The sequence below is a fragment of the Trichomycterus rosablanca genome, chromosome 2, assembly GCF_030014385.1.
Source record: "Trichomycterus rosablanca isolate fTriRos1 chromosome 2, fTriRos1.hap1, whole genome shotgun sequence".
Classification (NCBI taxonomy): Eukaryota; Metazoa; Chordata; class Actinopteri; order Siluriformes; family Trichomycteridae; genus Trichomycterus; species Trichomycterus rosablanca.
In genome coordinates, this window is record NC_085989.1 from 60,221,345 (window position 1) to 60,248,549 (window position 27,205).

The 27,205-nt window shown below is 33.7% G+C and overlaps 1 protein-coding gene across 2 annotated transcripts; it reads left to right on the forward strand.

Moving 5' to 3' along the window:
* The first annotated feature begins 342 nt into the window (after positions 1–342).
* LOC134335999 (GTPase IMAP family member 9-like) lies at positions 343–27,205 on the forward strand. Of its 2 annotated transcripts, none has more exons than XM_063018673.1 (3): positions 343–380; positions 25,905–26,008; positions 26,122–27,205. In XM_063018673.1, the coding sequence occupies exons 2-3, from the start codon at positions 25,991–25,993 to the stop codon at positions 26,917–26,919; spliced, it is 816 nt and encodes a 271-aa protein (XP_062874743.1). In that variant the 5' UTR covers positions 343–380; positions 25,905–25,990; the 3' UTR covers positions 26,920–27,205. The 2 variants fall into 2 exon arrangements, with proteins under 2 accessions (XP_062874743.1, XP_062874751.1); XM_063018681.1 differs by lacking the exon at positions 343–380 and adding an exon at positions 8,872–8,917.

The window sequence follows — 27,205 nt, forward strand, 5'->3', positions numbered from 1 at the left end:
AAGGAGAATCTGTCATTTCTTAATTCTCTTAAAATAATATTAATACTTTTTCAATAAAACAACATTGACATTTTTTAACCAAACAATGTAAAATGAGATCAAATGATAATTATATGAAATACATTTAAAATAAAAACTTAATAGCTACAGTTTTAATTAAAGATAAATGTAAAGTAAAATGTGATGTAAATTCACTCACCTCTGGATGAGTTGTGTAGTTCAGCTTTCTGTTTCTCCTTCTGAAAGCAGCCTGAACTCCTCCTACCATCTATCTCTGATCTCTGGTCCCACGCCCCATGATGTAAAGCTGCTCTGGGTTTCAAAACAGGGTTTGGAGGGACGATCGAGTGAGGAGACTGAAGAGAAAAGACGACAAAAAGGTAATAAAGTTTATTTCATGATGTCATTATTTTAGAACCATAAATGTTAATATTGAATATAAATAGATACAGTGGTGTGAAAAAGTGTTTGCCCCCTTCCTCATTTCCTGTTTTTTTTTGCATGTTTGTCACACTTAAGTGTTTCGGAACATCAAACCAATTTAAATAGTAGTCAAACACAACACAAGTAAACACAAAATGCAATTTGTAAATGAAGGTGTTTATTATTAAGGGAGAAAAAAAATGTTTAGATGTGGCATGTGCATCTCTATCTACCGTCTGCTCTTCTAAACATCTAAGGACTAATCACAAGAACAACAAAAGTGAAGTAATGAAAATAATTAACACAAAATGGACAAAACATTGTTTATTAGGGACTGAACCTTTAATACCGAGGCTTGTTGAAGTTTGTTTCACTTTTGTAACACTGCCCTGGTGAAAAAAAAGTATACTTAAGTATACTAATCTTCAATATGCTAAAGTGCACTAAAGTGTATTATTGTCAAACTAATGATCAATACACTTAAAGAGTGCTAAAATGGAACAACTATTTTTGTACTTAATATACTTTAGTTGTACAAAAATAATGCAAAAGCTCAACTTTAATTGTATTAAGTGTACTAAACTGTACTAAATTGAGACAATTTTAAGTATATTTAATTCAACTTAAGTATACTACTGCATGTGTATTCTGTTTCACATACACTTAAAATAAAGTTGAAGCACATTTAATCAGTATTTCAAGTGCACTTAAAAATAGAGTTTAAATATATTTATTTTAGAGCAAAAACATTCTAACACTTCTTTGTAGTTCAGAAAAAGCTGAATTTTAACCAGCAGGTGTCGTTATTTCTTTATATCTTGAGGTGGTGTTCGGACTTCTGGCAGACGCGGGATTCGAACCCCTGACTTCCACATGTCAGTTCTAAAGTGTTAGTGTGTTATACCGCTGCGCCACCGAAGCGCTATAAACGGAGGTGTAATACTACCTTGTTCTGGTCACTTTAAAATACACTTGGAATGTAAATTTTAATTCGTTCATTCAAGTACACAATACATTTTTATGTAGTGAATACTTTGCCAGTATAATCACAGCATCATGTGAAATCCATTAATTACATGCAAAGTAAAAACACATAACATAGTATTAAAAAGTACCTGAATATGTTCTTTGATATGATTAATTTACTTTCCATACTAAAATTAAAGAATAATGAAATATTTTTAAAATAACAAAAAATACTATTAACGTTTTACCAAGTTACTTCATGTTAAAAAATACAAATTGTTTAACATTCTTTGCAGAAATATACCAAACATATATTATGAAAACAAGTATTTGAGTTGTATATAAATACATTATGTATTTATTAAAAGTATAATTATAAGTATACCTATATAAGGTTGGTATTACTACATATGTCATTACAGTGCTCATAAATAAATATACTGATAAATTTGTATTTGAAAACAAGTATATGAGAAGTATATTAAATTAAATTAAACTTAAATGTAACTAAAAGTATACTTCATGGTAATGTATTTATTAAAAGTGTACTTTTTGTATATATGATATAGTATGATAAAAGTTTACTTCTCAAAGTATGACATTAATATATTTTTAACATGTTTGAAATAAGTACAGACATTTGCTAGTTTATTTATTGTATACTTAGACAAATCTTAGTATATTTTAAGTACATTTAAGTACACTTTTTTTTCACTAGGGTGGACTCAGTGTATCGGAGCTTGTATTAAAGCAGCATGTGCGGGACTGATGAAGCTTTGGTGCTGTGTTTTATCTCACTCACTATATAAGAGACAATCAAACCAGGGTTACCAACCGTCCTGTAAAATACACAATCCTTCTTTATTTGGAGACTAAACCGCGTTCAGTATTGAACTGTAGTAGTGTTTATTATTAGTAACGCGGTGTGTGTGCGCTGGTTATAGCAACATGTATGAGCAGCACAGTGGGCGGAGTGCAGATGAAGCCTCCCCTAGTGAAAAAAAAGTGTACTTAAATGTACTTAAAATATACTAAGATTTGTCTAAGTATACAATAAATAAACTGGCAAATGTCTGTACTTATTTCAAACATGTTAAAAATATATTAATGTCATACTTTGAGAAGTAAACTTTTATCATACTATATCATATATACAAAAAGTACACTTTTAATAAATACATTACCATGAAGTATATTTTTAGTTAAAATTAACTTTCATTAAATTTAATATACAACTCAAATACTTGTTTTCATAATATATGTTTGGTATATTTCTGCAAAGAATGTTAAACAATTTGTATTTTTTAACATGAAGTAACTTGGTAAAACGTTAATAGTATTTTTTGTTATTTTAAAAATATTTCATTATTCTTTAATTTTAGTATGGAAAGTAAATTAACCATATCAAAGAACATATTCAGGTACTTTTTAATACTATGTTATGTGTTTTTACTTTGCATGTAATTAATGGATTTCACATGATGCTGTGATTATACTGGCAAAGAATTCACTACATAAAAATGTATTGTGTACTTATTGTGTATTTTAAAGTAACCAGAACAAGGTAGTATTACACCTCCGTTTATAGCGCTTCGGTGGCGCAGCGGTATAACACACTAACACTTTAGAACTGACATGTGGAAGTCAGGGGTTCGAATCCCGCGTCTGCCAGAAGTCCGAACACCACCTCAAGATATAAAGAAATAACGACACCTGCTGGTTAAAATTCAGCTTTTTCTGAACTACAAAGAAGTGTTAGAATGTTTTTGCTCTAAAATAAATATATTTAAACTCTATTTTTAATGTACTCTAAGTGCACTTGAAATACTGATTAAATGTGCTTCAACTTCATTTTAAGTGTATGTGAAACAGAATTAAATACACATGCAGTAGCATACTTAAGTTGAATTAAATATACTTAAAATTGTCTCAATTTAGTACAGTTTAGTACACTTAATACAATTAAAGTTGAGCTTTTGTATTATTTTTGTACAACTAAAGTATATTAAGTACAAAAATAGTTGTTCCATTTTAGCACTCTTTAAGTGTATTGATCATTAGTTTGACAATAATACACTTTAGTGCACTTTAGCATATTGAAGATTAGTATACTTAAGTATACTTTTTTTTCACCAGGGTCATTTAGGCTTTTGAAACTTTTTTCCTGATTGTGCTGAAAATACCTGGGGGGGGGGGGGGATGACTTACACTTACACAGTCATGAGAACAAAGGTTTTATTTATGGTGTATAACATTTATTATTTTCATTCTTTATAATAATAAGTCAGAACCATATAGGCAAAACATCGCACTCTGCCCTCTGCACTACTCGTACAGCACTGCGGTAAAGTTAGTTTTATATTCGACATTTGTTTAACATTCGCCATTCCGATCTATATAAATGGTTCAAAAAACACTGAACACCTACTTATTTTACGAATTCTTGCACAGATTTAAGTAGGCTACATACTACAAAAATTATTTTATAATAATTTTAAGGTGAAATGTATTTATTTAAAGGAAGATTAAAATGAAACCGCTGATCAAGCGTCAAGTTCAGCTAAAGCGTTAGGGAGCGTCAGGAAACGTAGGAAACATTTACTCTGCACTTATTACAGAGAAATTAATCCATTAAAGTCTTGTAATGTATTAATGGATTCATTTCAATCTATTTTTTATGAACACATATTACTGTATCTCACAACCTACAAAGCTTGTTTTATAGATACTGTTTTTATATGTCATTTATTTTAATTTAGAATTAAGATGAATAAATCCATGATATTTTGATATTGGACACAAATAAATATATTAAACTAAAATATGATTTAATATAATAAACCCAAACTATTTTTAATATACACATATTAATGTCCCTCACAACCTACAAAAGTTGTTTTTTAAAAAATACCTTTATTTATTTATTTTTTTTAATTTATACTTATGATCAATGAATACATAATACACTTATATTAGAACTACATAAATCTATTAAACTCTTAAATGATTTAATATAAGAAACCCAAACTACTTTTAATATACACATATTAATGTCCCTCACAACCTACAAAACTTGTTTTTTAAATAATACTTTTATTATTTTTTTTTTTTATTTATTCTTATGATCAATGAATCCATAATACACTTATATTAGAACTACATAAATCTATTAAACTCTTAAACGATTTAATATAAGAAACCCAAACTATTTTTAATATACACATATTAATGTCCCTCATAACCTACAAAACTTGTTTTTTAAATAATACCTTTATTTATTTATTTTTTTAAATTTATTCTTATGATCAATGAATACATAATACACTTATATTTGAACTAAATAAATCTATTAAACTCTTATAATATGTAATATAATCTACTTTTTATGAGCACATATTAATGTCCCTCACATCCTACAAAACTAGTTTTATAGATACTGCTGTTTCTTATTTTATTTTAATTTTTAGTTAAAATTCATAGTAATAAATCTGTAATAAGTGTGTATCAGAGATAAATCTATTACACTCTGATATGATTTAATGTAATAAACAGAAACTATTTTTATTATACACATATTAATGTCCCTCACAACCTACAAAAGTTTTTTTTTAAATAATGCTTTTATTTTAAACTTACTTTAATTTAAAGTTACAATCAATATATCCGTAGTAAGTGTGTATTAGAGATAAATGTATTACACTCTGATATGATTTAATGTAATAAAGTAAAACTTTTTTTTTCGTAAACATAATAAATTCCCTCACGTAATACATACCTTGTTTTTAATCTATTAAATATAAATGATTAAATACAAGTAATAAATACGTAACTTTGTACAATGTTTTTTGGTTTGATTTCATTCCAAAGTGTTAATAATGACAATATATTTTATACACACATCAATATGTCATACTTAATAAATATCTAGTACATACCTTATTACCTACAACAATTGTTTCTTAAATAAATCTTTTACTTGTACTCTATGTGATGGTCTCATTTAAAAAAAAAAAAAGAATTGCATCCCAAAGTGTAATACAACACTATTATTAAAGTTTTTGTCCCATACAACAATAGCAAAGACTGCTATGCACTGAATGAAAATATGTTAAATTTATTAAAACACGAATTATTATTTCAAAGTTCAAAAAATTTTTACAACAACAAATATAGCTACACATTTTACAAAAATATATATACAAACATACTCATTTAAACATTGTCTATGACAATGAACCTGATGATTGTAACATCTTTCATATATGCACAGACATACACTTTTTTTTGTGTGCGTAGTCTGTGTCAAGACTTTTATGAGTTTGTGTCCTTTTTTTTTTTTTTTTTTACAAATATTGCAGTGCCATTTATTGCGATTGTCGATTTGCTTGCAGGAATCATGGTACCACCTTTCACATTGATCACACTGAGTCTGAAAAGAATACACAATATAATTACATTTAAACACAAACCAGTGTCTACATACATGGTAATAAACCATTAGACACACAAAAAAACTGGTGTAACAACTTCATTTATAGTTTTCACAAAGCAAATCTAGAGAACTGAACTAAGAGGCATATGACAAAGAGGATACCAACTTGTATAGCACCTAGTCCTTTAAGTAAATACTTAAAAAGTTAAAAAGTGCAAACCTGGAAGCTGCCTTTAGTAATTCAATTACACACAGTATCTGTGATGTAAAAACATTTTTAAAAAATACAATTAATTAATATTAATACCACATCACTTCAAAACATGATGTGGCAATCTGGACTTCAATCTATCCTGCAGTATTATTACTATTTTCTTATTATCATCAGTATTTCTATTATTACGATTATTAGCATTATTAACAGTCATTATTATTTCGTCTGTAATATAACCATAACGCCTGCAATGTCTACTATGGTTCAATGTTTACATTTACTTAAATTTTCCACTTTGTTTACAATGCAAATCTGCACCTTAACTGCAATTGTTTGTACATATATTTTTCTATATTTTTCTTCCTTGTTTACTTTTATATACTTTAAAAGACTTATTTGTACTTTATTCACACTTGTTTACTTTTTATATACTTTAAAGACTTATTTGTACTTTATTTAAAGCACACTTGTAGAGTTCCCAACACACATTTCAATGTACAACTGCTGCTAACATTTGTACAAATGACAAATAAACTTGAAACTTGAAACAACAATAACTGTTCACGTTTGTAATAAATGTAATATATAATTTAAAAGATAATGTAAAATACCCAGTTAATAAATGTGTCCACTGTCTCTGTGGTTCTAGGTAGTTCCTTAAGTCCACAGGATGCACAGTATTCATCTTTTGATACTTAAAAAGAAACAAGAAAGTGCATTATAAAAAAATTAAACCAAGACAATTGTGCACTTTAGGGATGTACATTATCACACACACACACACACACACACACACACACACACACACACACACACACACACACACAAACACACACACACACACAAACAAACACACATACACACACAGCAACAAAAACAACCGTTATAATAATTTTGTTGTAGTGCAGTACCTGATGCAGATAGCACTGTCTGTGCAAATTTCTCCCGTAGATTCTTGATGAAGCCTTTACTGGGATCAATGTTAAAGCAAACTGGAATTTCAGGAAACTGTTCTATAGTCTCTTTTGCCATCTGTTAGATTAAAATTGTACATGATTTAAAATATACAGTACTTTCAAAAACACTTTTAGTGTTGATAGTACCTGCATCACAAATACTCCACAACTTGTTCCATCTTTTTGAACAGTGTGCTGAATTATTCCAGGCTTCCATTTAATGTTGACCCATCCTTGTTTGCCTAGCAAGCCCGGAGTGGCTAATCGGGAGATTCGGGAGGATTCCCGATGGGCCGGCTCATGTCAATCCCGAGTTTGGGCCGGTTGGATGGGAAAAATAATTTTGACACTAATTTGTCACTTATCTAATCTTTTTCTTTCATTCATTCTCCATTCAGCGCAGCCACTACATCACAGTAGATCAGATGGGTTCTACCATCTGAGGGAATCCCCCCCTCCCAAATGTTTCAGTTGGTTTGGCCCACGAGGCGTCTTTTCTGGAGCGCCGGTAAAAGTAAACAGAACGGCGCAAACCATCAGTCGGTGGATTTTGTAGAACCTAATACACACCATTAATCACAAATATCCAGTTTCAAGCTGAAAATAATAAACATAATTTGAAGTGTAATATATTAAATAACCTAACTCATTAATGGAATGTTTTTGTTCCGACGCTACTGTACTGATGATAACCTTCTGATGATAAGCTACTGACTACTGAAGGGACAGGTAGAGGATAGTCTAACAAAGTTATGTAAACTAAGGTAGTTATTTCTAATGTAAAATATAACGTAGAGAATATACATGATATGTGTTAAATTGTTCAAACATTCAGAAAGATTTATTAAAATTTATTTTAACAAATGGAGAGAAATAGCCTAAATCACTATCAATTTTACACCATAATAATATAGGCTTAAAAAAAAAAAAAAACTTCAAGCATGTTATGTTATTCAGCAAAATAGGCTAACCCTTAATGGAATGGGGTTTTTTTAGCCTCAGAGCAGCAGATAAACCAGTCTGATCCTGCTGGTGAACTGAGTAGGCATGGAGAGGCCAGGACTACAGAGACAGGTAGAGAGAATAAACATTAACTAAAAAACTAACAGATGTGATGGATTCTAAATGATACCCAGTACCCATATATTCAGAATGCTGAAAATGCATTAAAATCAGCCCAAATGAAATAGGTAAACAGGAACTCTTGGAGGCCTTCATGTTAATGTACACAGAGAAGGAAATTCTCATGTCTCTAGACAATCACACCGTTATTAATAAAGTTGCAGAAACCAGTGCACTGCTTAGGAGGCTTTTGATGCTGTAGGTAACCTACTAAATATGTGTGTAGTGAAGCTACTTAAGAGTTTAGTGTAAACCTGACAATAAAGCACCTCTCTGTTGGGAGAACAAATGCAATTTTAATTTCAAATTATTTTTATTTCAACTTATTGCTCCTGTACAAATGTAAATACGTTTTCATCTTTATCAATTTTTTTTTACCTTTTAAATCTTTATCTGATTGTTGAATTAAACATGTTTAAGTGAAGTGTTTTCTGTTAACTAACCAACATATACCTGAACTTATACCCAATAAAAAGGCATTGTAAGAGCTAGCTGCTGTTTCATTTATTCAAATTCCTCCTCCATGGGAAAAGTGGGCCGGGTTTGGGCATGAAACTCCTGGGCTGAAAAAGGGGCCCACTCCGACCCTGTTGCCTAGTCTATGTAGACGCATTCTGAAGTAATCTCTGCAAATATTAGGCGGTATGAGAGACCGTTCTGACCAACAATTTATAATCATTTAAATAATAAGTAATAAATATTTTACTGAAATTTTTGAGCAGCATTTCTTGAATCTTCAATGTCATTCGCAGCAAAAGCTGGATCAATCACAAACACAAGGCCCGACAGTGCATGAAGATACTGGTAAGAAGTAATGAACAGTACAGTGTTATGCAAATGCCTAAATTACTCTGGTAAAACTTTATTGTACATACATTTTAAAAAATTACAAATGTAAAGAATTTTTAGAATCTTCTGCACCCTCAATAAAAACAGCCATTGTTTTACAATTATTTAGTGAGCTGATATTAGTGGAACACAAGAGGCCATTTAAAATTTTGGTTTTCAGCAACCTAAGGCTGGTCACCTCTTCACACAGCTATTTTCACAGAGTGCACTGAAATTTAAAGCTGTAAAGCATGGTGAGGGATCTGTGCGTGTGTGTTTAATAGAAAAGTTTTACTTTATTTGGCATTGTAATTTGTAATAGATAGCCACAAACTCACCACAAACTTCCAGTGATTATTATCTATGTTGACAAATGACACAGCACCATCATAAGCACCAAAGTTCACCTGTAATACATTGTTCCATTAATTCCTTAAAATACTAGTCTTTAATTTAAAATGCACTGACACAGTACTTTCAGTAAGTAAATTAAAACTCACATTTTTCAAACCTTGACGTGCTACCTGTTCTCTTGTCCCATGAAGAATCACACCAGTGATGTAATGATTAAGTAGAAGTAGCTGCCCAGTCTTCTTGTATTTATTGAGATTAGCTAGAAAGTAGCATTCAATTGCCTAAAACAAAATGTGATTTAATCCAATTAAAAATGTTAATACAGTTGGTTAATATTGGTTGATAAAAATATTGTTTAATAAATTTCTTTATATTTAACAACTTACTTCGCCATTCAACAGTTCGTGAGGCCGTAGTGTCACAAAGTCTGTGTGTCTCAAGGTGTAGACAAACTTTCCATCATGGGATTTTATAACTGACACGACAGTTTCTGTGATAGCTGTTTTCCATAGTTCCTTTACCTGTAGAAGAAAGTTTTTACTTATAATTGTAGATTTACTTAATGTGAACAAGTTATTATGAATGAAATAGTATTACTTACTAACATACCATTTTCAAGAGATCTGTGGTTTGTGTTTCCTTAATCTTGAACTTGTGGCTGTGGACAGTCCCTCTTGCCGTTTGTTTTGGTATTGGATCCTTTTTTGGAGCATCATAGAATTTTGTTTTCTGGACAATATGTTTCGGTGCAGGTTCTTCCCTTTTAGCCCACTGCTCTTCTGTAATGACCACTTCCTTCATGGGTCTGACAGGTTTAACCAGGAGGTCTTCAGGCAGGTTGTGCGACATTATGTGTTCAATGTATCTTCCTTTGAGTGAAGAGTACATAATTCTAATAAATTCTGCAGGTCTAACATTTCTTTTTAGAAGAATGGAATTCTTTACTATGCCAAACCACTTCTCAACGTGACAGTTGGTGTCCCTTGTTTCGCCAGAAGTAGGGTTGTCGTCTGTTCTTTCATCAGATGCATATTTTTAAAGATCTCCCAGCATTGTCCCACTCCACAGAGGAAGATTCCAAGGTAATTATCCAAAAGAACTTTCAGGATTTCAGGACAATGATAGGCATTTTCCTCATTCCTCATTTCAGAATCCTCCATTTCCACTGAGGTTTTGACGTCTTCGTAAACCTTTCTGAACACTTTTGAGTATGGAGATCTGCCCACAATTGTCTTTGCTGACATCCTCTCAGTTTCATCATCCCAGACTTCAGGCTTATCTTCATCTGTGTGATACTCAAGGAGTTGTGATTTTTCCTTGAATATAAGGGACTTGAGAATTTCAAGACTGTTCTTTACTCTTGCGTTCAGCTGCTTTGCCAACAAAACAGTACTGAAGTGCTTGAAAATCTCACAGGCCTCATCCAAAGTGACTGTATTCTGCATTCTGGCGAAAACATAAGTGGCGAAATCTTTAAGTCCCCGGTCATCAGTTTTCTTTGCAATAACAGAAACAACTGACTTTATAATGTGGGCAGAGCAAAGATGCAAAACTGTAAATGACTTTATTTCTGCCCATGTCTTGCACTTCTTGGTGATTGCATAAGTTTGATCCAGGTACACATCAATGCGCTCTCTGTTAAAAGCCAAAATAACAGCCTGCATCAAAGCCCAGCTGTAATCAGTCTCTACCTTATGAACTCTAAGGCTGGTGTACTTGGACATTTTGAGTACAAACTGCATCAACCAAAATGTTAATGGTGGAATTGAGTGCTCATTTGTAAGCAGTTCACATACTGGCAGAGGAGGAGCATCTCGACCTTTTCCAGGTAAGGTAAGGGAGTAGTACAGGATTCTTCGATTTTGTTTTGGTATTTTAGACACCACACCTCCTGTTGCATCCAAGTACAGCAATACAGGTGTTTTTCTTCTAAGATGATGTACCAAAATGCTGATACCCTTTTCGGTGTAAAGGTGAACTCCAAAGGGGTTGATCTGTAAATGTTGTATGTAACCCGGTGTACTACAACAACTGGTCTCGCACTCATTCATTACTTGCTGTGTGAGGTGCAATTCCATCAGAATGTTGTCATGTATCTGGATGGATTTTCTTAATTCTGCAGCAATTGTCTTCATAATATTTTTATTGAGGCTTTGTGTTATATTTCCAGACACCAGTTCTTCTACTGGTGTTGTTCTTAGTTGTTTGTAGTACTCCTGGCTAACTCCATGAAGCACTGCTCTTCCAATTTTACCTCTACGAATGTTGCTTGCTGGCCTAAATTTAGTCTCTGTTTTTAGATGTCGAATCGGTCCATGACGTCGAACAGTTATTTTAATGCTTGTATGAAGTGGGTTGGGCTTATTTCTCATTATAAACAAATACCGAGCATTGCAGGATGAGAATTTGCATATGGCATGCGCTCTCATGTAGGGGGCATGCTTTTTTCTGCTGCCTGCAAGACGTAGATGTTGATATGTGAAATTTAGGGCACATGATGGATTGTCCTTTTTAAATTTGTTATAAACAATGTGGGTCCATGGCTGTCGTAATTTATTGACACTTCCTTTTGGTGTAATTCTCCTCCACTGTTTTCGAGGAATAAAAATGAAAAATTTCTTTGGGGTAGTAGGTACATTTCTATATGTGCTGCTGGAGGTTTGTCTTTTTTTTCCTTCCAAGTAGTCCTCCTGTTTAATTTTTTTTTCTCCTTTGCGAGATTTCATGCAAAACTGGTTCTTCAACAGAAAACACTTCCAATGAGTCACTCTTTTTTTCCTCAGATGGTTCTTCAGATGGTTCTTGTATGTCTTCTATGTGTAATACATTTTCTTCGGGAACTTTTTTTTCTGTAACTTTTTCTTCATCCAACATTGCTTCTTTTAACCGGCTTTGTTCCATGACCTTCCTTTTCAAATTTCTTCGATTGTAGCTCCATGACACATGCAACCAATCCTTGTTTTTCTGTCTGTCATTTCCAAAAATTTCCACACTCAATCTTGTCCAAACAGCAGAACTGTATGAGGTGTCTTCATTTAAAATATCAACTGACAAGAATCTTTGAGCAACAGATTCTACTCCTCCAGCTAGTGTCCATAGGTCTGCTCTTGCAGCTCCTTTTCTTTTACGGTACTTAGGCATTTTTCTAATGTGAATATGACAGACAGATACAATGATTATTACATTAATAGTGACTAAGAGGTTAAAAGTACAAATGCATTTGCAGCATTACTATTTTGTAAATTATTTAAAATGACTAGAAATCAAACATTATAAATATATTTAAATATTAACAAATTAATTAAAGGTATATAAATATTGACACATGAGTTGTAAATTAAGTGTGTGTGACATTTATACCAATAGGTATAATGCTTATATAAGAAGCATTATTCACTGTAAATCTTATAGCAGTGTTTGTAACAGACAAACCACATTTATTTGCTAACACAGAAAGGATAGGGTAGGGAAAAAATAAACCCACCCCCACACATAAACACTAAAAGACACTGGTACACATTACCCACAATCCCCCACCAAGCAACTTCACACCTACATGTGAGCTGCAACTATGCCAATAGTGGAGGCCTTAAGTTTTCATGTTATGTACAATTAATGTGTATTTTGTTTAAAATATTTTTTTTATTATTTGATTAAAACAAAATTTAAACTGTAATTCAATTTATTAAAGAGTAAATGATTTCATATCATTTGTGGATACAAAGTATGCAACCTAGAATAATCTTTTTATTTTTTTTTTTAATAAATAAATATTACACTAAATATCTGCAATGTCATTTACATTTACAAAAAAAACAAAAAACAAAAACAATAACAACCTTTATCCTTATTCTACGTAATAAAAGTGCACTTTAATTTAACATTTTTGCTGATAACCGAAGCAGCCAATCCGTTTATTATTGTAGCGTTAGATTATCATTCTTAATACGAACATGCAACTATGATAATTCAAAGCTACTTATTTAATTGCAGTTTATATTTATATTGTCAAAGTATTTATGTTATGTATGTATTACATTTATTTATCTAATATTTATATTTTTTCTTTACTAGAAGTTTTGAGCAGGCCAAAAAATATTGCGATACTGTAAGCTGCACCGCAAATTAAAAAACAAATACTATAAAAAACGATTATGAAAATTAATAACATAAATAATCGTTATCTAAATTTTCCTTACCTGAAATGTATTTCTTAATAGTTAGCGAGTTTTTTTTTTGAAGATTCAGCTGTCCTTTATACTTCTGTCACCAAGTCACGCATCCCAACTTACAAATCAATGTGTTTACTTACAAATCATCAACATTTACTAGTACAGCGACACCTACTAGTTGAAAAAAAAAAAAAAACACACACTTGGAAAGTATGAAAAGCTTACCTCAAAGCGCACCCTGATGGTTACGAAATTACTTCCCAATGCGCCAGAGCAATAGTAGGAAAGTAATTGTCAATACAATAAATCTAACTATGTACAGTAGACTTAATTGGAATGGGATTTAGACATATACATTGTACAATAGACATAAGTATGTTGATCTTTATTATGAATTTATATAAGGTTTGGGTGTAAGTGAAGAAAAATGATGTGTATGTAAAAAAAATTTAATTTGTAAAATTTAATAATAAAAATTATTTTCTAAATTTATATAAAATAAATGTATAACACAGGAGCTGAGGGACATTAATGTGGTGATAGTTCAGTGGTTAAGGTACTGGAATATTAAACAGAATATTGCCGCGTCAAGCACCGCAACCACCATGTTGCCACTGTTGGGTCCCTGAGCAAGGCCCTTAACCCTCAAATGGTCATCGTGTTCAGCTCATGGTGCAAGTCGATTTAAATAAAAGCATCTGCTAAATGCTGAAAATGTAATCATAAAACAATCTAATACATTTATTTTCTCGCACAATAATTATTTTTAAAAAATTATTATAAAAGGACATTAATGTGAGTATATAAATTGTTTTTGCATCAATAAATAAGATCACAAAAGGTTTTAATAGATGTAATTGTATGTACAATATCATATTCTTTAATTTTAACTAAAAATTAATAAAAAACCTTTTTTTTCCTCCAAACACAAGGTGAATGACGATATGTATAAATATAATAAGTTTGACTTAAAGAAATCAAATTAAACAAGAGATTATTTATTTTATTAGTGTGATTGCCTAAAGGCAAGCACACTATTGATATTGTTATTTTCGTTTTCAATATATTATCACCATTCCACCCGTTTTTTGTCCGCGTTTCTTCGTCCGCAATTTTCGAGATATCGACCCCGTTCCAGCGCCAAATCGTCCGGCCTATACGGGAATGGTGCGCTTGTATACAGCTTTTGGATCGAACCAACACTGTGCCGACAGTGCCCGTTTTAAGGTGCCCGTTTTGCCCCATTGACTCCCATTCATTTTGAAAAAAATTTCGAGCTATCAACGCCGTTCCAACCCTTGATCGACCGGGTCATTAATTAGCGCCCAAATCCAAAAAATCATTCGGATACGCCCATCCGTGTGGCATTTATGCCCGTTTTTGCCCGAATTTTTGGACAAAAAATTTGACACCTTTGGCTTTCCACACAACGTCAACGTGATGACGTAGCCGACATGTTCAGGCCGTTCTGAGAACAGAAAATGGCGGCCGTCAAAAAATCTGACTTATTTTGGTCTGTAACTAAAGTATTAGTGATTGTTAAGATGAAAACACTGCACAGAATGAAATTATAGTCCATTTACACTTAGCAGTGAGCGTCAAATCATTCACGTTACAACAGAAAAAAAGATATTATATCCGTTAGCTTTAAGGCTAATGAATGCATTAAAATCAATGGGAATGGCTAATATGCTAAAGTAGGGACCGAAGTGTGAGTGCACTCTGCCTGAAAGCTGTAAATGAGACACAGCCGATCATAGATTGCGCAATACCATGGCCCCTACAGTGATAATCACATGTAAATGAATGAGTACTGATTTGTAAGCAGTAGAAACGTGCAGAAATGCATTTATTTACAGGTTTGGCTTTTCAAACACACCCAGAGTGAACTTGTGCTCACACCACAGCTTGTACACAGATACAGTGGCCTGTCTGGGAGAAAGTATTCACACCCCACGCACCACTTCTAAACGCATGCGCACCCCCGACCTGCGCACGCCCGCCGACCGGCACACGGCAATCACACTCGCATTTTCTCCGGAAATGCACTCTCTAGTTATTATTATTCTGCCCGTTTTTTGTCCGGCTTTCTTCGTCCGCAGTTTTCGAGATATCGACCCCGTTCCAACGCCAAATCGTCCGGCCCATACGGGAATAGATCGCTTGTATACAGGTTTTCGATCCGCCCGCCCGGTCGCCCGCCACGCCCGTTTTTCCGGAAATTTTTTCCCATAGACTTCAATTCATTTTCGAAAAAATGTTGAGATATCGACGCCGTTCCAACTCTAAATCGTCCGGCTCGTTATTGCCGTCACTTCGTGTTTTTTGCTTATCGTTCGCCCGCCACGCCCGCTTTTTTACCGTTTTTTGGTCCCATTGACTTCCATTCATTTTTCCTGAATGGTTGTTGAATGGCTATTTCTACAACCTTTATTTAACCTATAAAAGTCCCATTCACTTCCATTCATTTTTTGAAAGTTTGAGATATCGACGCCGTTCCAACTCTAAATCGTAAAGCCCACTGATGTAACCCCAACATGGGTACAACATGGGGATTCGAACCAACACCCACCTGCCACGCCCGGTTTTTGGTCCCATTAACTTCCATTCATTTTTTGAAATTTTGAGATATCGACGCCGTTCCAACTCTAAATCGTAAAGCCCCCTGATGACACCCCAACATGGGTACAGCATGGGGATTCGAACCCACGCCCACCTGCCACGCCCGATTTTTGGTCCCATTCACTTCCATTCATTTTTTGAAAGTTCGAGATATCGATGCCGTTCCAACTCTAAATTGTAAAGCCCACTGATGTAACCCCGACTTGGGTACAGCATGGGGATTCGAACCCACACCCACCTGCCACGCCCGGTTTTCGGATCCATTCACTTCCATTCATTTTTTGAAAGTTTTAGATATCAACACCGTTCCAACTCTATATCGTAAAGCCCACTGATGTAACCCCGACTTGGGTACAGCATGGGGATTCGAACCCATGCCCACCTGCGACGCCCGGTTTTTGGTCCCATTCACTTCCATTCATTTTTTGGAAATTTGAGATATCGACGCCATTTCAACTCTAAATCGTAAAGCCCACTGATGACACACCGAGTTGGCTAAAGCATTGGGATACGCACACCCGCCCGACCGGCACACGGCAATCACACTCACATTTTCTCCGGAAATGCACTCTCTAGTTATTATTATTCTGCCCGTTTTTGTCCGCGCTTCTTCTCCCGCAGTTTTTGAGATATCGACCCCGTTCCAACGCCAAATCGTCCGGCCCATACGGGAATAGATCGCTTGTATACAGCTTTTGGATCGGACCAAGCGTGTGCCAACAGTGCCAGTTTTTCCGGGCAAATTTTCCCATAGACTTCCATTCATTTTTTTAAAAATGTTGAGCTATCAACGCCGTTCCAACTCTTGATCGACCGGGTTATTAATTGGACCCCAAATCCAAAAAATGATTCGGATACGCCCATCCGTGTGCCAGCTATGCCCATTTTTCTACGAATTTTTTGACAAAAATTTTGACACTTTTGGGATTCCATAACACGTTAACGTGATGACGTATCCGGAACTGTCCGAGCCGTTCTGAGCACAAAAAATGGCCGCCGACCAAATATCTGACTTATTTTGGTCTGTAACTCAAATATTACTGATTTTTAAAGTGAAAACACCACACAGAATGAAATTATAAGCCAGTTAGACTTGGCAGTGAAAGTGAAACTGTTCGCGTTGCAGCAAAAACACATATATTTACATTCGTTAGCTTCCATGCTAACGAAGCCATTAAAAACAATGGTAACGGGCTAATCGCTAATGCACTGCTATAGGAGTGCAGTAAAAACGGACTTATTTTGGTCTGTAACTTCAATATTACTGATTTTTAAGGTGAAAACGCTGCACACAATGAAATTATAGCCCATTTACACTTTGCAGTGAGCGTCAAATCGTTCGCGTTGCAGCATAAAAAGATATATTTATATCCGTTAGCTGCAAGGCTAACCAATGCATTGAAATCAATAGAAACGCGCTAACCGCTAATAGCGACCTGAACTAATATATGTGGAAGTGCACCACAACGAGTGCACTTGTGACTGTAACACCCAAATGACACACTCCCGCTCACATTTTGCTAAAAAAAATGGCCGCTGCACTGTAAATAAATGAGGACAGATAAATAATGAGTAAAAACGTGCAGAAATGCATTTATTTACATTTTAGGCTTCTGAGACACACCCAGAGTGAACTTGTGCTCACACCACAGCTTGTACACAGATACACTGGCCTGTCTGGGAGAAAGTATTCACACCCCACGCACTGCACCCCTTTTAAACACTTGCACACCCCCAACCTGCCACGCCCATCCATCCGCTGCACTGCGATCGACGCCGTTTCGACTCTGGACCGTCCGGCCAGTCCATGACACCGGGATGCGGATTTCGGATAGGCACCCCCGGCCACCCACCACGCCCGTTTCTGAGACGTTCGGATATCGACACCGTTCCGACTCTGAAACGTCCGGCCCGCCGACCTGCACTCGGCAATCACACTCGCATTTTCTCCGGAAATGCACTCTCTAGTTTTTCTTATTAGTGTGATTGCCTAGAGGCAAGCACACTATTGATATTGTTATTTTCGTTTTCAATAAAATATTACTATTCTGCCCGTTTTTTGTCTCCCTTTCTTCGTCCGCAATTGTCGAGATATCGACCCCGTTCCAGCGCCAAATCGTCCGGCCCATACGGGAATAGAGCGCTTGTATACAGCTTTTGGATCGAACAAACACTGTGCCCACAATGCCCGTTTTAAGGTGCCCGTTTTGCCCCATTGACTCCCATTCATTTTGAAAAAAATTTCGAGCTATCAACGCCGTTCCAACTCTTGATCGACCGGGTCATTAATTAACGCCCAAATCCAAAAAATCATCCGGATACGCCCATCCGTGTGGCATTTATGCCCGTTTTTGCCCGAATTTTTGGACAAAAAATTTGACACCTTTGGCTTTCCACACAACGTCAACGTGATGACGTAGGCGACCTGTTCAGGCCGTTCTGAGAGCAGAAAATGGCGGCCGTCAAAAAATCTGACTTATTTTGGTCTGTAACTAAAGTATTAGTGATTTTTAAAATGAAAACCCTGCACAGAATGAAATTATAAGCCAGTTAGACTTGGCAGTGAGCGTCATATCGTTCACGTTACAACAGAAAAAAAGATATTATATCCGTTAGCTTTAAGGCTAATGAATGCATTAAAATCAATGGGAATGGCTAATATGCTAAAGTAGGGACCGAAGTGTGAGTGCACTCTGCCTGAAAGCTGTAAATGAGACACAGCCGATCATAGATTGCGCAATACCATGGCCCCTACAGTGATAATCACATGTAAATGAATGAGTACTGATTTGTAAGCAGTAGAAACGTGCAGAAATGCATTTATTTACAGGTTTGGCTTTTCAAACACCCAGAGTGAACTTGTGCTCACACCACAGCTTGTACACAGATACAGTGGCCTGTCTGGGAGAAAGTATTCACACCCCACGCACCGCACCACTTCTAAACGCATGCGCACCCCCGACCTGCGCACGCCCGCCCGACCGGCACACTGCAATCACACTCGCATTTTCTCCGGAAATGCACTCTCTAGTTATTATTATTCTGCCCGTTTTTTGTCCGGCTTTCTTCGTCCGCAGTTTTCGAGATATCGACCCCGTTCCAGCGCCAAATCGTCCGGCCCATACGGGAATCAACTGCTTGTATACAGCTTTTTGATCCGCCCGCCCGTTCGCCCGCCACGCCCGCTTTTGTAGCGTTTTTTGGTCCCATTGACTTCCATTCATTTTTTAGAATGGCATTTTCCTATACCCGCCCTCGACTCAAATCGAGAGCTAGGATTTAAAGATAAAGTATTTACCCCCCCCCCAAAACACACACTGTAGCTCTTCTATACAGCATTTAGATACGCTCACTTCCCACTGATGTAACCCCACTAACATACAGCATTTAGATACGCTCACTTCCCACTGAGCATGGGGATTCGAACCCACACCCACCTGCCACGCCCGTTTTTTGTCCCCATTCACTTCCATTCATTTTTTGAAAGTTCGAGATATCGACGCCGTTCCAACTCTAAATCATAAAGCCCACTGATGTAACCCTGACTCAGGTACAGCATGGGGATTCGAACCCACGCCCACCTGCCACGCCCGTTTTTCGGCCCCATTCACTTCCATTCATTTTTTGAAAATTTGAGATATCAACGCCGTTCCAACTGTAAATCATCCGGGCAGTTAATTACACCCCGACTTGGATACAGCATGGTCATACGCAGCCCCGCCCACCTGCCACGCCCATTTTTTAATATTTCGAGATATCAACGCCGTTCCAACTGTAAATCATCTGGCCAGTTAATGACACCCCGACTTGGATACAGCATGGTCATACGCAGCCCCGCCCGCCTGCCACGCCCACTTTTTTAATATTTCGGGATATCACCGCCGTTCCAACTCTAATTTGTTTAGCCCACTGATGACACCCCGACTTGGATACAGCATGGTCATACGCAGCCCCGCCCGTCTGCCACGCCTGTTTCTGAGACGTTTGGACGTCGTTGCTGTTCCGACTCTGAGCCGTCCGGCCTGTCGACGCTACTCCCAGCTTAGATATGGCGTTCGGATAAGCGCGCACGCACGCCGACCGGCACACGGCAATCACACTCGCATTTTCTACGGAAATGCACTCTCTAATTTATATGTCATAAAGTAATTAATAAAAAATATTTCTTTAAAGAATTTGTAGTAAATGAGAAACATTGATGTGTGTGTATATAAAATGTTTTACATCAATAAACGAAATCACACAAGGTTTTAACAGATTTATTTACCAGCACTGTAAAATTAACAATGATTGATTATCTTTATAAAAACTTTATATAAAATAAATGCAAAAACAATATTTTAAAAACAAGGATTGTAGTAGGTGAGGAACATTGATCTGTGTATATAAAAATAGCCTGACATTAACACAACAAATCATATGAGGCTTTATTAGATTTATTGTTAGAATTATCACACTTTATTTTTAATTATTAAAAAAAATAAAAATAATTATATAAAACGTTTTATGAGGTGAGGGACATCAGTGTGTGTGTATGTAGATGTCATATATGTAAGTAGTGTCATATAAAAAACAGATATGTAGTATAGTCTTTATAAACAGAGTGCTAGAACATGCTCAATTAGTCTGTCCTGATAGTACTGTAGTGTTCAATGATGTCCCAAACCAGTGAAGAATTATACAGCGTGATATATATATACTTCAATAAATGTAATTACATCAGTGATACAGTTACATTCAGTTATCATACATTTAGTTATCTTGACAAGAAATTTTTACAAAAAAAATTTAAGATTTTTGTTTTCAAAATAAAACAATGTTTATTATGTGTACATAAAAATGGTTTGGCATTAAAAAAAATGTAGTGAATGAGAAACATTATTGTGTGTGTGCATTACATGGTTTTGCATCAATAAAATAAATCACACAGTTTTAATAGATTTATTTATGAGCACTGTACAATTAGCACAAATATCATATTTATTAATATTCACTATAAATGAATATATAAAATGCATAAAAAAAGGTTTGTAGTAGTTGATAGAAAGGAATGTGTGGTGTCACCAAAATTAAAACATAATAACTGACTTTAATATATTTATTTATCTCCAGTATTATAAGACAAAAGATTTGTTGATATTTATTGTAAATTAAAATAAAAAATTAAAATAAAACAAATATAAAAATATTATTTAAAAAACAAGTTTTGTAGGTAGTGAGGGACATTAGTATGTGTATATTAAAAATAGTTTGGGTTCATTATATTAAATCATGTAAGAGTTTAATAGATTTATTTAGTTCAAATATAAGTGTATTATGGATTCATTGATCATAAGAATAAATTAAAAAAATAAATAAAAAAAAGTATTATTTAAAAAACAAGTTTTGTAGGTTGTGAGGGACATTAATATGTGTATATTAAAAATAGTTTGGGTTTCTTATATTAAATCATTTAAGAGTTTAATAGATTTATGTAGTTCTAATATAAGTGTATTATGTATTCATTGATCATAAGTATAAATAAAAAATAAATAAAATAAAGGTATTATTTAAAAAACAACTTTTGTAGGTTGTGAGGGACATTAATATGTGTATATTAAAATAGTTTGGGTTTCTTATATTAAATCATGTAAGAGTTTAATAGATTTATGTAGTTCTAATATAAGTGTATTATGCATTCATTGATCATAAGTATAAATAAAAAAAATAAAAAAATAAAAGTATTATTTAAAAAACAAGTTTTGTAGGTAATGAGGAACATTAGTATGTGTATATTAAAAATAGTTTGGGTTTATTATATTAAATCATGTAAGAGTTTAATAGATTTATTTAGTTCAAATATAAGTGTATTATGGATTCATTGATCATAAGTATTAATAAAAAAAATAAAAAAATAAAAGTATAATTTAAAAAACAAGTTTTGTAGGTAGTGAGGGACATTAGTATGTGTATATTAAAAATAGTTTGGGTTTATTATATTAAATCATGTAAGAGTTTAATAGATTTATTTAGTTCAAATATAAGTGTATTATGGATTCATTGATCATAAGTATTAATAAAAAAAATAAAAAAATAAAAGTATAATTTAAAAAACAAGTTTTGTAGGTAGTGAGGGACATTAGTATGTGTATATTAAAAATAGTTTGGGTTTATTTTATTAAATGATATCAGAGTTTAATAGATTTCTCTCTTATACACACTTATTACATATTCATTGATCTCAACTATAAATTAAAATAAAATTAAAATAAAATTATTATTTAAAAAACAACTTTTTTAGGATGTGAGGGACATTAGTATGTGTATATTAAAAATAGTTTGGGTTTATTTTATTAAATGATATCAGAGTTTAATAGATTTCTCTCTTATACACACTTATTACATATTCATTGATCTTAACTATAAATTAAAATAAAATTAAAATAAAAGTATTATTTAAAAAACAAGTTTTGTAGGTAGTGAGGGACATTAGTATGTGTATATTAAAAATAGTTTGGGTTTATTATATTAAATGATATCAGAGTTTAATAGATTTATTTAGTTCTAATATGTGTATTATGGATTCATTGATCATAAGAATAAATTAAATAAATAAAGGTATAATTTAAAAAACAAGTGTTGTAGGTTATGAGGGACATTAATATGTGTATATTAAAAATAGTTTGGGTTTCTTTTATTAAATGATATCAGAGTTTAATAGATTTCTCTCTTATACACACTTATTACATATTCATTGATCTTAACTATAAATTAAAATAAAATTAAAATAAAAGTATTATTTAAAAAACAAATTTTGTAGGATGTGAGGGACATTAGTATGTGTATATTAAAAATAGTTTGGCTTTATTTTATTAAATGATATCAGAGTTTAATAGATTTATTTAGTTCAAATATAAGTGTATTATGGATTCATTGATCATAAGAATAAATAAATAAAAAAAATAAATAAAGGTATTATTTAAAAAACAAGTTTTGTAGGTTATGAGGGACATTAATATGTGCATATTAAAAATAGTTTGGGTTTCTTATATTAAATCATTTAAGAGTTTAATAGATTTATGTAGTTCTAATATAAGTGTATTATGGATTCATTGATCATAAGTATAAATTAAAAAAATAAATAAATAAAAGTATTATTTAAAAAACAAGTTTTGTAGGTTGTGAGGGACATTAATATGTGTATATTAAAAATAGTTTGGGTTTCTTATATTAAATCATATTTTAGTTTAATAGATTTATGTAGTTCTAATATAAGTGTATTATGTATTCATTGATCATAAGTATAAATTAAAAAAATAAATAAATAAATTTATTATTTAAAAAACAAGTTTTGTAGGTAGTGAGGGACATTAGTATGTGTATATTAAAAATAGTTTGGGTTCATTATATTAAATGATATCAGAGTTTAATAGATTTATTTAGTTCTAATATAAGTGTATTATGGATTCATTGATCATAAGAATAAATAAAAAAAAAATAAATAAATAAAGGTATTTTTTAAAAAACAAGTTTTGTAGGTTGTGAGGGACATTGATACGTGTATATTAAAAGCAGCAGCAGTTTCCATCTGTTTTGCGCACACACACCGTTACTAAGAATAAAAGTGATTACTACTTAATATAATTCCCACAGTAGTTTATACTAGGGCTGTCGAAGTTAACGCGATAATAACGCATTAACGCGACCTCAATTTAACGCGATTTAAAAAATTAGTGCCGTTAACGCAAATTCTAGTTCATGTTGAGACTTGACTGGTAGAACCAACGTTTTAATGTCGGACTTGCCACCGTTTTTCATTTGCGGTTTTTTAACATAATGTAACCGAGCGTTGTAGTGATGCACTTGCTTAATAAAGAAATAAATACACGCTATATTCACAAGTTGTCGGGAGCAGAACACTTTATGAATGTATTCTGTTAAGGTACCAAATACCGGAAAGCTGAGTCAAGCACGTTAGTCCATGAACTATGGAAGCCCCAAAGGGTCAAAACACACTCACTTCGTGTAGAAACGTCCATCAAACCATTGTCACGATACAACCACAGAAAAGTCTGTTACAATAACTACGCCTTATCCCACCTAAAGCACCGCTGATCTACAATGTTTGCTGATGGAGAAATTCTAACCTACAATCTGACATTTACTGCCTAGTATGTGAGTGAATAAAACTCACTTACAATTTTCTCTTCTCCCAGCAGTTTTTAACAGAAGTACATTTAGCATAAAATGTGTTCACCAATTTAATTGTAACATTTCACTTAAAAATTCTTGTTTTCTATAACATTTACACAGATTTTTTTTTAATGCGATTAATCACGATTAACTATATGAAATTCTGAGATTAATCGCGATTAAAAATTTTAATCGTTTGACAGCCCTAGTTTATACACATCACACTGTCTCCCATTGATAAAAATACGGAACAAAGCGCGTATCAGTTTAATACTGAACGCGGTTTAGTCTCCAAATAAAGAAGGATTGTGTATTTTACAGGACGGTTGGTAACCCTGGTTTGATTGTCTCTTATATAGTGAGTGAGATAAAACACAGCACCAAAGCTTCATCAGTCCCGCACATGCTGCTTTAATACGAGCTCCGATACACTGATTCCAATATTACAAAAGTGAAACAAGCTTGAAAGCCTCGGTATCAGATGTTCCGTCCCTAATAAACAATGTTTTGTCCATTTTGTGTTCATTATTTTCATTACTTCGCTTTTGTTTTTCTTGTGGGAATTCCTTAATGTTTAGAAGAGCGGACGGTAGATAGAGATGCACACACCACATCTAAACATCTGCACAAACGATCTAATAACTTTCCACAAGAAAAACAATAGAGGTCAACTGGATAAAATGATTTCCACAAACTAGACAAAACATCGTTTATCGTCACCATCACAAACTCCGTTCACTTTACTGCTGAGAAACAGTTTGATTGACAGCAGGTAAGCAACACCCAATTCTGGTTTATTGTCCCTACCCTTTCCATCAGAAATATGCAGCGGAGAAGTGCAAAACAAATTTACATTTTAGAAGACAAAATTACATATGCCGAAAACAAATTTACAAGTGCTGAAACACTTTTACATATGCCAAAACAAATTTACAAACAATGGGTACCCAAGCACTTGTAAATTTGTTTTTGCTTTAGTTGTAAATTTGTTTTTGTTTTTTTTGTAATTTTGTTTTCTGAAATATAAATTTCTTTTGCACTTCTCGGCCACCGTACCAAACAGATTTAAGGCCTTTTATAAAACCAATTCCAAAGTAATATTTGACAGTGGTCAAGAGTAAATAAAGTAAATGTCTTTTAGTTAGTTTGTTTCTGTTATTTGTTTATCTTATTTGTTATAACCCCCTTTTTGTTAGTGGTTTTTAGCCACAGTGACATCTTGGTACAGAACCCATCATCATTTCATGTACATTAGTCTTGATTTTTATCAAAACTTTTAAGGTGCGTACTATTTATTAACTATGACAGCAAATAACAGATATAAAAACTGAAAACAGCCAAATTAGACAAATGTATACTATTTACTGTATTCTTAGACAAAAAAGAACAACCTAATGCAATAACATTGGATAAGACTTTAACATTTATCTGTTTACAGTTGAACAAGCAAAAATAATTGACTTGAGTACTTGAATAACACACCACTGAAATCCCTGTGTGCCTGGACAACACATAATAAGATACTTGTACTCTAAACAACAAGTGGTGATAACAAGTGGTGATAAAAAGTAATCTAGTATAATAAAGAATATAAATTTAATGTTTAATTGCTTAAATTGAATCAAACTATTTTTTTTCTTCAGGAGAGAAGCAAAGTAAAAAAAAAGTAAAACTGAGAACATAAACAGACACAAAAAGTGAAGAAAACAGTAGAATTTGTGTAACAGTTATGTCATCTACAGTAACAGTAAGTAATGTTTCACACTCACATATTCTACACCATTCAGAACTGCATATTAACAATTGTGTGTGTTTAAATATATGAGTCTGTTAATCCTGGGATTTCCTTCTCACTAACAGGATCCAGTAAAAGATCCAGAGATCAGATCTGCTGAGATGAACCAGGAGGAACGGAGGATCGTGCTGCTGGGGAAGACTGGTGCTGGGAAAAGTGCAACAGGAAACACCATCCTGGGAAGAAATGTATTCACATCAGAACGATCTTTAGATTCTGTAACAGAACACAGTGAATGTAAAGAAGCTGTGATAGGAGGAAAGTTAATACGTGTGATTGATACACCAGGATTATTTGACACAAAAGAGGCAAAAAATGTAATAGCATTAGAGTTGTGCAGGAGTGTTTATCTTTCACAACCAGGAGTTCATGCTTTCATTCTGGTTTTCAAATTTGATCGATTTACAAAACTGGAAGAAGAAATAATTAAGAGCTTACAGGAGGTTTTTGGTGAGCAGGTTACAGATCACATGATCGTTTTGTTTACTGATGCTGAGGGTGTTGGAGAAGAAGAAATAAACAGAAGCAGAAATGAACATCTCAGAAGGGTGTTAGATCAGTGTGGAGGAAGATTTCACATCTTTAATAATGCAGAACCACAGAACAGACAGCAGGTCACTGAACTTCTGCAGAAGATAAACAGGATGGTGCAGCAGAATGGAGGAGGATTCTACACTAATGAGATGTATAAGGAAGCACAGGGCTTAACCTGGGAGGAATTCTGGGAGAAAAACAAGGAATTCTTTTTAGTCGCAGCTGGTGTTTTAGCTGTAGTGGGGGCTGCGGCAGTGGCAGGAGCAACTTTTGTTGGAGTGGCTGTGGGACTGGTGTCAGGATGGATAGTGGGATATTTTAGGTGGTAATTGGAATTTAGGAAGTAGTTTATGGTGGTGGGACCAGGAGCAGTTAGTGTATTAGGTGCAGCTAGAGCTGGTGGTGGGAACAGAGGGTTATTTTGGGGTAACAGGGTTACAGTGGCTTTAATTAAAGTGATTCAGATTTACAGTAATCTACACACTTGTTTCGCAGATTCTCTTTATTTAAATTATCATTTGAATATAAACAGAAATATTTAATTCTAAGTAAAACATTGTGGTGTGGTAAATCATAACCTTTTTAGTTTTTAATCTTTAATTTAATCTGTATCAG